Source organism: Apostichopus japonicus, chromosome 13, assembly GCF_037975245.1.
Source record: "Apostichopus japonicus isolate 1M-3 chromosome 13, ASM3797524v1, whole genome shotgun sequence".
In the NCBI taxonomy this organism is placed as follows: Eukaryota; Metazoa; Echinodermata; class Holothuroidea; order Aspidochirotida; family Stichopodidae; genus Apostichopus; species Apostichopus japonicus.
The window spans coordinates 8,860,791-8,877,143 of record NC_092573.1 but is presented as its reverse complement, the minus strand read 5'-3'; the positions used below and the strand labels follow the sequence as shown (position 1 = coordinate 8,877,143).

The window sequence follows — 16,353 nt, the reverse complement described above, 5'->3', positions numbered from 1 at the left end:
TGAGGGCTCGAACAATTATTTTCTGGATGTCATCTAAACTTTGCAATTCTCCTTAGAACTTCACTTGGGTGGGGGAGTGGGGGTGTGGCTTCAACATATAAATTTTGCAGTTTCTAAAACGAATAGAAAAACTTATCGTAAAACTGAAAGTTTCTTAAAATTGTAATCCAACGCCTTCGGAAAAACAACTTCGTAAGTTGATAAGGAAACCGATGTAGTTTTCAGTCTGCTTGGACGATATCCAACTTCCTTCAAGCGTGCGAACTATACAGAATTTTGTAGATTCAATATCATATTTGTCTTCATACTCTCTTTCACCACTTACTTGTGTATAGTAATGCGAGAAAAACGCGGATGGGGCTGGACAGGATGGGGCAGGCAGGGACAGGATGCAAGTAATTTGTTTACAAAGTTTCCTTGCTCATTCACGCACACACACTAAACTTCAAATTCAAATTCAAACGCAAGTTTGTTTTTAGAGCATAATCCTTGTTTCGTTTTATTTGATTCGTATCAGTAACTTACATTGTTCACGGGTTTATTTTCACAGTGCATTTAATTTAATGTGACACACTGAAGATGCAGTCGGGTCAATTTATATTCCATGAAGTTAATTAACATTAAATCACTATTAATCTAAAACAAGTCTACAGACTACTACCAGTAACTTCATTTTGTATACTTAGACTCAAAACGTATGTTCAATACTGGCCGCTGGTCCAGTTCCTTTGTCTGTAGCAGCTTTTACCTCAAACGAATAACCTTCACCACTTGTTAGGTAGTGGAAACGCTTTTGCTTGTTGGTAGTACTCCCAGTAATGTCGTCGGTTCGATGAGTCCTTCGAAACACATAGTGGAATCGAATGATATCACCATGGCGCTCCGTGCACTCAGGATCATTCCAGCGAAATTCCACAGAACCCTCATTCTCCCTCTCCGTTGCCCCGATTTTAATTGGTTTACCAGATGGTTCTTGGGGTTACCAAAAAGAAAAAGAGAAAAGAAATTATGATAGATAGAATAGTTTTTGAAAACTTTAGATATGTAGATGAGCAAACCTGATTAAACACAAATAGTGGCATTCTATCAATTGGACATGTACCTGTTCCCTGTTGGAGCAATGTTCTAACGCTATTACCACTCTATACAGTTCTCCAATGTCATGCTGCATAGTACTCGTACTGACAGTATCAACAGTTCTTAAACTCTATCTGACAGAAACTTGATATTCGTAATGCTTATACTGTCAATGCGGGTGCTTTGATGAGGGTCATGCACTAACAGTATGTACAAGATTATCTCAACTGTCTGCACAAATGGGAGAGGTATTTTCAAACATTCTCTGAGAAGAAGAAAGTTAAACGTACTATTTATCATAAGAAGCAATCTTATATTAATATCGTACCACAAGCAGTTAACTGTCAGTGTAAAAAAAAAATCCGGTTTGTAAGGAAAAACCCTCAAACATGTCATACTGAATAGTTTATAACCTGGGGTTTTGCTAGACGAACACAAATTCGTCCTGCATGGTGTTTGTGATATATATGGTCGCATCAATGTACATAAACACATATAAATTCCTTGCGGAACTAGGCGCAAAACACCTCTTTACGCAGCAAATACCGCTACAAATTAAGCACATTTCGCGCTAACTCTTTTCATAACTTTTTATGTATTGCACTCAGAAACTCTTTCTTTTGTCATTTTGAAGAAAAGTGTGTCCTCTATACAATAATGTGTCATTATTTAGTATGCGTGTGAACTAAACCCCGTACTTTGTAATCTGAGAAAGTAAAAACCACTTCGGAAAGCAGTGAACGTCTTCAAAATTTCCCTATCTCTCAGTGCTTACATTGTGCTTGCTGTGAGTGTGATTGCGTAATCAATTTATATCCTATGCCATCGTTGACTCCTCTCTCTATTGAAATACTTGAAAAATGACTTGATTGGTCAATATTAAGGCCAGTACTTTTCACCAGCAAATCAAAAGCATCGTAAGAAATTTTGTAAAGTCCTCCTTTACGCGGCTAATCTGAACACACCACAGTGTGCAGTGCTCTCACAGCAGTTTCGTAGAGTGAAAACCGCAAGCTTCCTGTGCGTATACAACAGCATTTCATTCTCCGACAACGGGTCGTTTTTAGAGCAAAAGGTTCCATATGCATATATAAAAAATAAATTACTGTTGACATCTTGATACAAATATGTTGTTTTGAACAGCGAAGAAATTAGAGACTTTAGGTGACAGAATGAGACAATTTTGAATATTATTAGCTGGTGTATATTGTAGTGATTCTCCATAAGCATTCTAGAAGAATCAGATGAACATCGCTAGTAGTAGCAAAGAATTAAAATGTCACCCATACATATATATTGAGCAATATGCAGTGTAGGCTGGTGCTGGTAGGGTATTTTAGCCTAATGTCTGAAGGGTCCACAGAGGGGCCACTTAGTGAAAACTTGTGTGCTAATTTAGCTTTTCTTTTCGTATTGCAGGACAGATTGAAAACTATCGCGGATTTGACCCGAGGGACACCTGCATTAGATTCCCTTCTGTACAGTGGCGTGCACAGGATTTCAAAGGTGAGAAGGGGGCTGATATTGGCAGTGGCTGAAATTTCATGTGCCAGATGTGAATGAATAGTTCATAAATACATGCGTGTAGTCGTTGGGTCGTTGTAGGCGACATCCATATGAGGGAGATGGGGGGGGGGGGGCTGGGTAACACGGCGATCAACCCAGAAAAGTAAATAAGGTATCTAATTAGCTCTTCACGGAATGACTTAGCTTTAAAATTCTCTTGATATTTTGTGTGGGATTGCAAACGTGTATTACGCCCCGACGTATCAGTTGTCTAATTCTTCACCGGCTTAATCTGCCCTGACTGAACCATGCCCCCCCCCCCTTCCTCGGCACAACCACTGCTCCTACTTTGCTTACTCACTTGTAGAATCCGTTCGTAATTGTCCTGATTTGTGATAAACTTTGGTTTCTGTTCGCACCGTCAATGTTACGTTGAAATCAGAATTAGCGGCCAGGGTCTGTTCTGTGTAGTTTCGTGTGTAAGCACCCAAGACCTTCTCTATGGGACCAGCATGTGAGGCCCGACAATTATCCAAATCCAGTTGTTGCATATGTATAGACTGATTAGTGACGCTACAAGCATCTATCATTGTACGGTACGACCAATTGACCACCAAACTAGCTAGGCCTTCACTCTCGGAAGAAGATGACAATTGGAGGTCAATATCACCTAATTCTGAAGAGATGGAATTATAACAGTAAAGGTAATGTGAGCTCAAAAACAACTTGCCTTCGTAAATGAAAGGTCCCATAAATCTTTATTAAGAATCTAATATATGTGTGAGCCTTTGATTTATTTAACTCGGGGGTAGGGTGGAGTTGGGGGTGGGGGAGGAGTTGGTGGGAGATTTATATGACAGAGGAACCTATTCTAAGCATCCTGATGAAATTTGCAATAAAATTCCTACATTATGAATTTATTTTTGAAGTATAAGATAGTTCCGCACTGAAAGAAAAATATTTTCTTTACTTTTTTGTTTTGACCCAAAAACCTTATGGCCTATGACCCCCGCATATTCTTAATTCCGGGCGTGATTGGATTGAATAGTACCAACTTTCCGTAAGGGAGGTGAAGTTGTTAACAATAAACCAATAACAGCAATGTGGTTTTTAATGAGATGAATCTATATTAAGAAGTACAATTTTGGATGCTACGTTCTTGAAGGACAAAAATTGTCAGCGTACATGAATTATAGCACACCAGTTTGTTTCAAATTCACCTTTGAATGTTGCCGTTTCGAAAACATCATATATGAATTGAATGTAAATTTCACAAAAATGCTTAGAATATAGGTTCACATTTTCATATATGCTACACAGTCTGGATTGTTAATTGTTTAGTAATCTTGCAAGTACGTCCGACTGTTATCACATTGTTCATGATTTAAGATAATCAGTTTAAAAATGAACCGAACTCGATATCCAACCCACGTCATAATTTCCTAGCTATTTGTCAAAATATAATCCAAAACTGGAAGCTGAACAAATTGTGCACTTAAAACTTTGTAGCAGCTAATATTAGAAAATCATGTATTTATCTAAGCTGTTAATATTTTTAAATCGTGAACAAATGATTGAAGCTATTAATATTATTACCTCCACAAGTAGTTTGAAACGTCTGTATATTGTGCATGACTGTATATTGACCACTTCCGTATTTAAGCCTGATTGACACGTTATATGTCGTGTATTCCGTAAGTTGAGTTAACTGAACAGATTGGTCACTCGTCTCCACACTCTGCCACGTATTGTCAGCATGTTGACGATACATGATTTTGTAACCAGTTACTGGACCGGTACCTAAGTCGACTTGGCGGTTCCACTCCGGCCACGAGACAGTCACACTAGTTGACGTCACATGATCAAACGTCAATGGTTGGGGGTTCACGTATGAGGGTGGTACTGCAATACAAACGAGAACAAATTCTTGCAAATTTGTTTTACTATGGAATGCTTTAAATGCTACTTAGTGCAGAATTAACGTTAACGTAAGTACCATTTTGTTCCGTGTGATCTCCTCGACTGTTATAGTCAACGCTACTAATTAGTTACATTAATTCATTCATTTATTTATTTGTTTGATCGCTAATTGTATACAATGAGAAAGGGGAAGTATATTAATGCAACTTCACTTAATACGTAGTCAGTATCATTATTATTTATTGATAATTGCGTAAAATCAATGAATACCTTCCGCTGATGTGCGCGTTTGCACGTTACTTGGACTTCCGTCTCCAAAGGGATGGTCTCTGATAATTCTAATTCGGAATTCATACTCAGTATTCTCGATCAAATCATTGAATTGATGAAAGAGTTGTCTTCCTTTCGGTATTTCGGTGAAATCTTCCTCCCCTGGTCCTCGTATTTGTATCCTATACTCAACAATGGGACCGTGACCATGGTCGACTGTCTCGTCCCAAGCTGGCCACGTCACGGTTATGCTCGTTGGCGTAACGTCAGAGAAGGACAGTGGTTCCGGTTCGGCATAAGTAGGGGGCGCTAATAAAGAACAAATTAAGAACTTTTTGCAAAATAATACTTTAATCATGCATTTTGAGAGTAATTGTTACATTCAAAAGGATTTTATAAGTCACGAAAATTCCGAAAATGAGATCAAATTTTTGTGTGGGAGTTAATTATAAATTTCAGAACTGCGATGATTACTAAACGTAAGTGGTTCACACGTTTATTGTTACAATTTAATACGAGAACACAGTCATTTCGTGTTTTTGAGATATAGTCAAACGAGTTGGTTCAAAATTGAACAATAGTGGCTAATGTTAATTTTCTATTGCATAGGGAGGGGGAGGACTTAATAAAATTGAGATTTCTTTCAAATAATAATGTAGTTGCCTCTATAGTTGGGATTCTCCTCATATACATGAGTTCGTCTTAACTACATGGCGGGTGAAAGGGCAGAAGTATTCTGTTATTTTCTTGAGACTTTGAATCTTTGGATCATCACCATAAATTAAAGAATGTTAAACGAGCCACAAAAAGACCACAGCGCTGGCGAAGACATTGAAAGTGATAATAAAATGCTGGCTGAAATTTGAACATGAGTGAATATTATTTTCATTGTAGGAAATTTAGAAACTTAATTATCTTCATTTTTTGTTATTGTTACAGAAAATGACGATTTTATCAAAGTAGTGGAACGAAGTTCAAAATATGCGTAGGCTCCTGAATATCCTTACTCTGATAGCAAGGTAGGCTAGAGTCAAGACAGATTGATTCTTCAGTTGTCGCCAATGGACAGTTTTGGTGTGACCTCTCCCCACCACATGGTGCTTCCTCTGCCATCCAGATACGACCGATCCCGTGGTGTCCAAACTTGGAGCGATAATTTCTTCCTTTGAAGAAAGATGTCGGCATTTGGAAGACAAAGACTCGTTTGTGAGCAAAAGGAGAAAGACTGTCGTAACCATGGATGCCCTCATCAATCAGGGCCAGTCGTCCTCCGTAAATTGTGGGTTGTTTCATTATACATTCTGTTGAAAAAAAGGAGAGGACAAATGGAACGGAGAAAAGAGAGCCTATAGTATCTTTATGTGCTGATAGTATGTCTAATCTTTCTTATATTCAGTGTTTTCACAAAGCAGATGTTGAATTAGTTGAGACAAGGGCTACACATATGGCGTTCCAACACACAATTCTGCTTTGACCGTGGTATCATGTCGATACAACAATAATTATAATGAACTCTGCATTATAGCGGTTCTTTTCTTGTCAAAATATAGATGAGATAATCTAAAGAGTCTAAATTGATATAGTTAATCAGAAAATTACATCAGTCTTGATTCTGATATGCAAATGAGGCATCATTTTGGAAAGCGTACATATAGGTTAGCCATGTCGTAATGATTGCTTTGATTTTTTTTTGTCTTTCTCATTTTTTTCTTTTCTTCCGGGTTTTTTCCTCGTGGTCACAATAGATGATAAGCAATTGTTTAGAGTCTATTTGCATATTAACTGTAATTTTTTTAATTAACTGTAGTTGAGGGGAGTGCACCGTTGTGCAGAATACTCTGTCCCACACAATCTGTGCCACCGTTGTGTGTACAAAAACTAGCAGGAATCAAGTATTGAGCCCTTCCTTAAATTGTTGGTGACCCATTCTACTCAGAATTACTTGCTGTGGGCCTGTCATCAATACAATAAATTATGGTGAATTAAAAAAAAAAAAATCTTCAGTTTAAGTGTCAAGTTACAGTAACTCACAAAGTACATTGTAGGTAAGTATTTCCTTATTTATTTTACATTTAAATCATAACAAACAAACAAGTATGTATTCATTCTTTCCAGGATTTAATTTGTCGACTATATAAGCGATATCCGTGACTGAAATATTGATCTTTCTGCCCTTTATGTTATTTAAGTTATTAAAACTCCAACGCTTTATTAGCTTAGTTAACCAACGTAAATACACAGAATAAAGGTTTATATCACATGACTATGGGAAATAATGGTTTTTCAGTCTTTTAATAAAACTTAATCGACTCTCTCTATATTTGATTAAGTTACCGTAGATCAGACCGGTAGTCAGACCGGTGGGGGAAGGGGGGTTGAGGGGAGTGCACCGTTGTGCAGAATACTCTGTCCCACACAATCTGTGCCACCGTTGTGTGTACAAAAACTAACAGGAATCAAGTATTGAGCCCTTCCTTAAATTGTTGGTGACCCATTCTACTCAGAATTACTTGCTGTGGGCCTGTCATCAATACAATAAATTATGGTGAATTAAAAAAAAAAAATCTTCAGTTTAAGTGTCAAGTTACAGTAACTCACAAAGTACATTGTAGGTAAGTATTTCCTTATTTATTTTACATTTAAATCATAACAAACAAACAAGTATGTATTCACTCTCTCCAGGATTTAATTTGTCGACTATATAAGCGATATCCGTGACTGAAATATTGATCTTTCTGCCCTTTATGTAATTTAAGTTATTAAAACTCCAACGCTTTATTAGCTTAGTTAACCAACGTAAATACACAGAATAAAGGTTTATATCACATTACTATGGGAAATACTGGTTTTTCAGTCTTTTTCGATGTTTAACTAAGCCTCTTATTATGAAATATCAAAAGTTGAAATAATATTATGCTACTTAGAGGTTTATTTAATAAAATGGTTTATTTAGGTCTCTCTTAGGAATTGGCTGGTTGAGACGTGACCATACCAAACAACTTTCCAGTTATTCTTGCCTTGATATTGGCTGGAAACTGAAGTCCTTGTTTTTCATAGCAGAGTTTTTAGTTAAATTAATAAATCCTATGCCACTATAAGGATAGTTGTTTATCTCAGAATAGGTTGTAACCATTTTTGGATATTTATTTGAAGTATACATCGAGAAACTTGGCCATGGGTTCAACAGGTTTCCTTGTGGCCACAAAGTACGCCAGGTTGTCTTTTTTTTGTGGGGGGGGGGGGGGGGTTGATATATAACATAAAGTAATGCTTTCTTCGTGTTACTTTATTATCCCTTTTGCATCGACATCCTTGCCTGAAACGACGAGAAAAAGGAAATCCCCATGCATGGTACATTCCGCGACAACCCACGCCTCAGGATGAAATTCATGTATCTAATTACATATTGATTTACTGCATCATTTAATATTCTATATTGAAAAGTTATGAAACTTAAACTTAGGGTTTCTTTCACATTGAAGGATGTAAACCTGTTAGCGATACCAAAATGGTCACATGGAAGCAAGAAGGAATGAAACCAACAAGACAGAGAGAAATCAAATAATTAAAACAAAACAGTAAATGAACAAGACAAACTAATTACTATAAATTGCATGAGAATTTGGTGGTTTACAGTATAATATACATTTAAATCTATCTACACGGGTAGTCTTTTACTCTCTATATTTTAGTTTAAAGGAGGTTGCTACAAAGGTCATTGCAACTAATTACGCAACCAAACCCTGGAACCTTATTGAAACATTTTCTTAGACAATTATATTAAACAATAGGCCTGGAAAGGTGCATCGAAGCGGTATGTGCATTTATTAATCATAGGCGGTGTTCGTATTTGATTTGGAAGGAAAACAACTGCATTTTCGAAATATGAAATGATGGCATGCAGTTTTGTTGTTTCACGTACGGTAACGTATCAAGCGAACATTATATATTTATATATGGCGTTTGAGAGATTTTCGCCCTTCAAAGGAAGGGTTGTAGAGGGCTGGCATTTCTTCGATATGTGGTGTCATCGAGGATGTGAAGCCGGTGAGTGTAAAGATTAATGACTGAACCAATACTTAATTAGTTGATTAAAAGTGCAGTACATTGTAAGTACTCTATGACACGTGTAAGCAAGTGTTACGAAATCTTATTACGAACCTTTCCCTGGATGTATCATATACATGTAAGAAAGTAACTTGAGTAATTCTTAATATAACAGTTTGAAATAATTCACCGCACGTCACGCCTCACATCACCGTAGGAGTATATATACGTGAATCGTTGTTTTGACAAATAATTCGATACTACGGGATACTGAAATATACAAACATACAAACATATACAGACAAACAAACAAATCTCTTAAGACATAAACATCTTTATAGTACAAGTAGGTCATGTAGAGGCATAGTATGCAGAGATGTTTTTATATAGACACACGCACTTCTCAAATTTTAAGTTTCCGTACAGACGTTTCGTTTAGATTTGCTACATTTATGAATTTGATAATAAAGTTCACATGCATTACTCATAATTGAGTTATGGACTTAATTGAAAGTCTCTAGTGGGTGGCAGAAGGGTTAAGAGGGATGGAGGAGCCTGGGGAATAGGATGCGGAGATGTATAATCTATAGACACATGCACTTCTCAAATTTTAAGTTTCCGTACAGACGTTTCGTTTATATTTTCTACATTTATGAATATGATAATAAAGTTAACATGCATTACTCATAATTGAGTTATGGACTTAATTGAAAGTCTCTTGTGGGTGGCAGAAGGGTTAGGAGGGATGGAGGAGCCTGGAGGAATAGTATGCGGAGATGTATTATCTATAGACACATGCACTTCTCAAATGTTAAGTTTCCATACACATTGCAGGCAAACGTATCGATTTTGAAGCAGACAATCGCCAACGTAAGAAATTAACGCTTTATTAATCTAGACGAAATTAAAGCTTCAAAGTTCGCTAACAAGGCTATAAATAATTGTTTGCTTGTTCGCTCATGATGAAGGCCAACAGTTATCGCCAATTAAGGCCAACGTTCCCACGGAATAACAAACATACCGATCGCCAAATTGATAAACACGTCCGGCATCATATTTTTTTTTGGGGGGGGGGGGGCAATAATATTTAAAGTTACAACCTCAAAATTCTCAACATTTGACAACGCAGAGCCTTTCATGTTCATAATGCGTGATATAAATGGAGGATACATTAACATCAGCAACAACCAACAATTGGTTTCAAAAACCGTAGCAAACTTTGCACTTACTTTCAGGAAATAGTGTGACAGCTAGGGCTAGTTCAAAATATAATCTCTAATTATAGTTATAGCTTTAATGGTGATGTATGTATACTATCTAATCGATAATATATATATATATATATGTATATAACAAAAAAGGAGCAGACTGCAGTAAAACCATATTACTTTGTGTTGATATCTCATGTTACTGATGGTAAAACCTGGTCAAATATTTCACTTTTACTAAATATATTGGAGCTTGCAACACCAGGGTCGTACCAGAGGAGCTAAAAATACTAGTAAACCGAAGATCAATCGACCCTCCCTCTTACACGAGAATGTACTAGGTCTATACCCACGTTGTTTAGATCACAAGCGCCTAACTTAGAAGAGGGCTCTAGTGACAAAAGAAGGAATTTCATTACATTCCTTGAAGTCATCTGTGGATTCCTCACTCAAACGTTTACATCAAGATACCAAGCAAATGTTTGATGAGCTACAGCGCATCGAGCAAGAATTCGACAAGACACTCTAAAGAAACGTTTGATGGATCTGGAAGAAAGTGACAAACTATACGCCGTGAACAAAACAAAGCTCTAGAGAAGAAACTAAATAACCCCAACAAGCAGCAGGCTGAGTCCATCAATGTACAAGAGCGAATCTCACGGAGAAATACAGTACGAATTTTTGGATTTCCCACGCGTGATAAAGAGAATTCTCCAGATGTCGCTAAGTCTGTGTTTCAGAAAGTGGGAATTCCTAATTTTAGCATCGAGATGTCACAACTTGATGGCAGACACTAAACCACCCGCCCCCGCTATATCTTAGTGAAGCTATCTTTCTATCAGGATAAAAGACGTAAGCTATAGGTAATGAAAACCATGTTAATTACAGATAATATGACGAAGAGGGATCTCGCGGAGAAGAGAAAGTGCAGCAGACAGGTCTCCGAGCTTTATCAGGTTGGTACGAAACTCAGATATTCAGCAGGAAAATGGAGAGACCCACACAAAACACCCTTATGACTTTCAGATGTCTTTAACCTTTTTAATCGTCACTCATAGATTTCTATTAACTTATTCCATCTCCAGTGTTTTGTGAGGGCCAGTGTACCAAGAAAATGGCATTTGTCTCAACCAAAATCTTACGGTTGATTGTCTGAACTTTTCTTCTTCAGTTTTCTATTCAATGCATCTAATGTAAGAACCCCCCAGTGAAGCATACCTGTATGGTGAGTGAATACTTTGTCATTCCATATTAGTTCTAAAGTATAGTTATATTGAAATTATGTTCCTTTAACACAAAGGTGTTCGAGACAACAGGAAACGTAGAAAACATTTCACTTTCTATATACACATAAATATGACGTAATTTTTTTTCTCAAGAAACCCACTCCACTTCACATGGCTGCAATTGTTCGGTGAATGAGTGGGGCAGGAGTTTGATTTTGTTCCACGGTTCGAACCAAAGTAGGGATGTTGCAATATTATTTAGCCCACATGCTACTCAGTCGCCGCCGAGAATAAAGGTAATCAACAAGGAGGGGCGTTATATCAGTGTTATTATCAATATTGATAGCACAGATATTTGTTTGATTAATATTTATGGCTCCAATTTAGAAAACTATTACACTTATCACAAGAATTTAAAGACACCTTCAAAACATTGACTTTGAGTCCATCATTTGGGGTGGTGATTTTAATTTCATTTGGAATTGAGATATTGATCAAAATGACGGTCGGTCCCGTACAAATTTCATTGTCCGATTGAAAGTTACGAGGCTCGCTCAGGCATGTTTTAGTTAACATTTGGCGGGAGCGTAATCTCAAGACTGAGAGGTTTACATGGCATTTTTTGCGATACCGATTTGTTTGTTACGTTAACCGTTCTACTGAGAAATCCATGCGGCCAGGTGTTTGGAAACTCTAGATATCTCTGTTATATGATGAGGGTTACCGGGAGCTGATGGGACAACAGTTACTGATACAATTTTATCTAACTCTGACGCCAACCCTAGTCATTTATGGGGAATTTTGCAAATTCAGTAGTAGGATTGTTTCCATTATGTAAGCTCTAAACTACAGTCCAGGATTTGCAAAGCTGACGAAAGAAATTCCTCGAAGAAAATCCTTTCATGTGAACAAACGTATTTTCTAATCCAGACAATGAGGCTAAACGTTTACTGTGTAATATGCCAGAGCAAACTTAAAAGAGCTCTACGACTTTAAATTAAATGGTATCAATGTTCGTTCAAGAACTCGGTAGGTGGGGAAAGGGGGATACAAATATGAAGTAGTTTCTTAAGTCTGGAGAAACGTAAACAAAATAATACTATTAATGAACTAATTACTGAAGTTAATAACGTATTGAACATTCTGATGATATTTTACAAGTGGCAGAAAACGTCTGTTCTAATCTCTATACTACGGATTACGACGTGTCTCCCTATAACTTTTGTCAAGGTTGGAATCATCAACATTCCAATCTTACTAATGCTCAGATTACGGGTCCTTTTTCATTGCATGAATGCAGCCAGGGTGCTACTCTCTATTGGCAAAAGCAAATCCCCTGGGTCCGATGGCCGATTCTTTTAAACTATTCCTTCGATAGGGGCCATATGACCAAAGAAAAGGGCAGGGCAAAAGTTGCATTGACTCCCTAAGCATGGTAAGGGTGACGCCCTATACCCCTTTCAAACCCTGACTATAAAATCATTGCAAAATGTAGTCTTAAATTTAATAATAAGTTACGAGCAGACTAGTCTTATGAAAGGTATAGATTAATAAGTGAAAACATAAGGTTAATACAGGATCTTATCTGGTATGCGAGGAGAAATCCATATCTGGGTGGTTTACTTTCTTTAGATTTCTTTAAAAAGGCATTAGACTGCCTAGACTGGAGTTTATTCAGCAAACACTGTCTATGTAGATATTTGGTCCTCAATTTAAAACCTGGGCAAATGTTCTTCATATAGTATTATCACCACCTGCGTCTCAAACTATATGTATTTGGCTAGAGATTTTAGGGTCTCACGTGGTGTTCATCAGGGCTGCCAATTTAGCACATATCTTCTCATTATATGTAGTACTGTCATTCTTGGATCTTTAATTAATTCCAACCAATCGATTAATGTTATACCGATTTCTGATGTTCCTCTCAAAATGCGGATAATACAGCTGTCATTACGGATAAGTCTAATCCGTCTCTCTCCACCTCTCTCTCCACCTCTCTCTCTCTCTCTCTCTGCGAGGTGAATAATGTGTTCAATTTGTTTTACAAAGCTTTGGGGCTTAAAATCAATCATGGAAATACATATCTCGTTTTGCTTGACCCTCTGCTACAGCGTCATCCTTTTTACATTAATCATAGTAACTTTAATCTGAGAAATAAAGTATCTCGGGATTTGTCTTTGCAACCGTAAGGATGACTATTTCATTTGAATTACCTACTTAAACTTCCCCGCTTTAAAAATCTTCTGCGACTGTGCCTTTGAGAGACCTTACTCCAATTAGTAAGATCCTGATTATCATGACATCTGCAATTTCCCAACTTGTATATTTATTTACAGTACTTCCCCCAACCTTCCTGGTCATTTATTTTAAAGACCTTAATAAGCTCTTGATTTACTTATTTGAAACAATTATACAGATAAAGTAAGGAGATCTGTCTTTTGTAATGCTAAAGTTAAAGGAGGTTTAAATGTGATTGATCTCCATGTCTTCGCCAACAGTTTAAAGACAAGCTGGGTAAAAATGTACATTGACGAACATTTTAGACTTTGGAAAGTACTTTTTTTAATTATGCCTTACGCAAAATATGGCCGTGAATTTCTTTTTCTTGTAATTTTAACAAAAGTGATATTATCACTTCCAATTGCTTTATTCGGTCAAGTATGTGATTCTTGCAATGGGCTCATTTGAATTCCTCAGTACCTGATGGGGATTTTGCTAGCCATTTTGTATAAAAACTAGAAGTTGCATTAGAACTGTTCATAGTATTGTTTATTTTGATGTTTTGCAAGAAAATAAGGTGTATTATACTGCTGTGTCATATTTTGTCATATCAAAATTTGTTATTAAGCATAATATTCAAAATTTTCCTTTCACATATTGCTATGAAACTGCAATTATCTATCGACTTTGCAATTCCTAGGTAATGGAAGGTCAACGTTAGTAAAGGGCATTATAAACGCCTATACTGTTGAAATTCTCCTTACAATCCAGAGCCGTATATTTTGTGTACAGATTAATTCTCACGAATAACATTCTCCACCCAAAGGCCATAGGTAAATAGGAGGAGAGGTATCCACGTCATAAGTGTAATTGGAAGTCTGTTTTCATTTATTCCGTCTTTTACAGTCAGTGAGACTAAGATTCTAATATTTTCAGTTTCGTTTCCTGCAGAGAATTATAAGCTGTTCTCTTTGTAGCTCTGAAATTGAAAGCACCTTTTCTATTTTCGTCCAATATTAAACAGTTTGGGGATGCAATTTGCATTAACTGTTTGAGAGAAAATTGGATAGATTTTAATCTTAGGAGATGTAGTTCAAATGAACAGTCCTTTTAACGTCTTTTTTCTTCATTAAAAGTACTTTTTGTACATGTAAGAACAGGGTCGTGGTTCCCGATGCAATGAATGATGTTCGTTTTTGAGACTGAACTCTTCATTCTTACCAAACAACAGAAACTTGAAATGGTTGAGAAGTACAAGTCTTCTTCAATCGCTTTCACTTTGCGGTACTGTGTATAATAATTCTCTTTGGATTTCTTGTTCACTCCAAAAGTTTTACATTCTGTCTATGGAGCTGCTGATCACAACCAAGAGTAAGTTGCAAGACTTTTTCTTTGTCAATACTTCACCATATATTGTTTATATGTTTAAAAAATGGGGAAGTCTGTAAAGAAAGACATGAAATAAAAGAGATGCAAGAAACAAATAAGAAAGAAAACACTTCGTTTCGAAAGTCTCAGAAGCATTTCCGTTTCCAAGTATGAACTAACAGGTATTATTTTTAACGGTATGTGAGCAATGACACTACCTCGTTTAATGGATAGACCTAATATACCTTCCTTTTTTAAATGGGAATGTTAGCTTACTAATAATAAGATTGCCTCTTATACAGATGCAGTATTTTCCCTGTTCTACGAAGTCCCAAATTTGAAATGAATAAGAATTGAAAAGACAAAAATGTTTTACTTTTTCTTGTGCCTTCATACGTTATTGACAAAACCAGCAGCTGTACTTCAGAATCTGTTTCATAAGAATTATGTCATTGGCTTGAAAGGCTGTTACACCAGTGGAAAATTATATATGGAAACTTGGATGGAATGGTCGGCACAATTTTCGGAAATTAAAGTTGACGATCTTTTATGGACCGATATTTAAGAATGAAAACATGAAATCAAGTGAAGCCACCTTGTGTGTACGCTAACCATTCTGATAAGAATTACTACAACATAAAATTGGCAGAGAAATTCATCGCTCTTTTCAAATTAAACTTTAAAATGTGTTTTCTTTAACATTCAAAGAAGTACACTATAAGTAATGTTTTCATGCTTACATTTGGACCTTCAAATAGTTTGTGTATATAAAGTTACATTCAGTAGAGGTGTAGTGATTTCCGCACAACCATATAGGCGTTAGGGTGGTTCTTCAAACGAAGAAGCACCAATAGTTTGCAAAGGCCCTGTACTTGCACATTTATAGAATAAAAGTCTTTAAAAAAAAATCTTTGAACTCTCTCTCTGTCTCGATATTTGAATTAATGGTACTTCAATTGCTTGTTCGTTATTGTAAACTGCCTATAGATCTATCAGATGAAGCAATTAATATGTACAAGTTAGCAGCGCCCCCTTCCCTACCCTCCCGCCCCAACACTGAAATCACATCTAGTGGATTTATCTGATCTATTTTAAGAGACTAAACCATAACGTCTAGTATAAGTAGGAAATGATCAATTTATAATTGTTTATTACTTGTTTATTGTCTTGACATTTCTCCATATCTTGCGATTATCGACAGTTTACTCCATGCTAGTCCCTAATTTTTATCTCGTTTGTTTGTGGGGTTTTTCTTGGGGGGGGGGGGGCACTTGAACATGTTAGTAATTATGATAGAATTATGCAAGATCGTGTACGTTTGCATACCCAATATATACTTACATCATATGTAAAAGATTGGTTGCGAAACCTGTCGCCTCAGACCTACGCAACAGGAAGACATGTGCTTTTTATTAATGTGACTGAATACAACAAATACAAATTTGCTAAAACATATCTGAGTGTGAATTGATAACATTGTTGACTTTATGCAGTATATAAACTCATATACG

General features: G+C 36.6%; 2 protein-coding genes and 1 long non-coding RNA gene across 3 annotated transcripts in view; 1 reads left to right on the top strand and 2 right to left on the bottom strand.

Annotated features, from left to right (window-relative positions):
- Window positions 1–16,353, bottom strand: part of LOC139978641 (neuronal acetylcholine receptor subunit alpha-6-like) — a 166,957-nt gene that overhangs the window by 80,103 nt on the left and 70,501 nt on the right. The gene's annotated exons all lie outside the window — the stretch shown is intronic.
- Window positions 469–16,353, bottom strand: part of LOC139978634 (receptor-type tyrosine-protein phosphatase F-like) — a 16,491-nt gene continuing 606 nt past the window's right edge. Inside the window, exons 2-6 of the mRNA XM_071989007.1 lie at window positions 5,781–6,074; window positions 4,774–5,082; window positions 4,180–4,485; window positions 2,945–3,259; window positions 469–972 (exon numbers count right to left, since the gene is read on the bottom strand). Coding sequence (XP_071845108.1) covers window positions 689–972; window positions 2,945–3,259; window positions 4,180–4,485; window positions 4,774–5,082; window positions 5,781–6,074 — 1,508 coding nt within the window. The 3' untranslated portion in view covers window positions 469–688. The remainder of the gene's footprint in view (window positions 973–2,944; window positions 3,260–4,179; window positions 4,486–4,773; window positions 5,083–5,780; window positions 6,075–16,353) is intronic.
- Window positions 8,018–16,353, top strand: part of LOC139978649 (uncharacterized) — a 20,998-nt gene continuing 12,662 nt past the window's right edge. Inside the window, exon 1 of the long non-coding RNA XR_011796989.1 lies at window positions 8,018–14,845. This is a non-coding gene — a long non-coding RNA (uncharacterized lncRNA). The remainder of the gene's footprint in view (window positions 14,846–16,353) is intronic.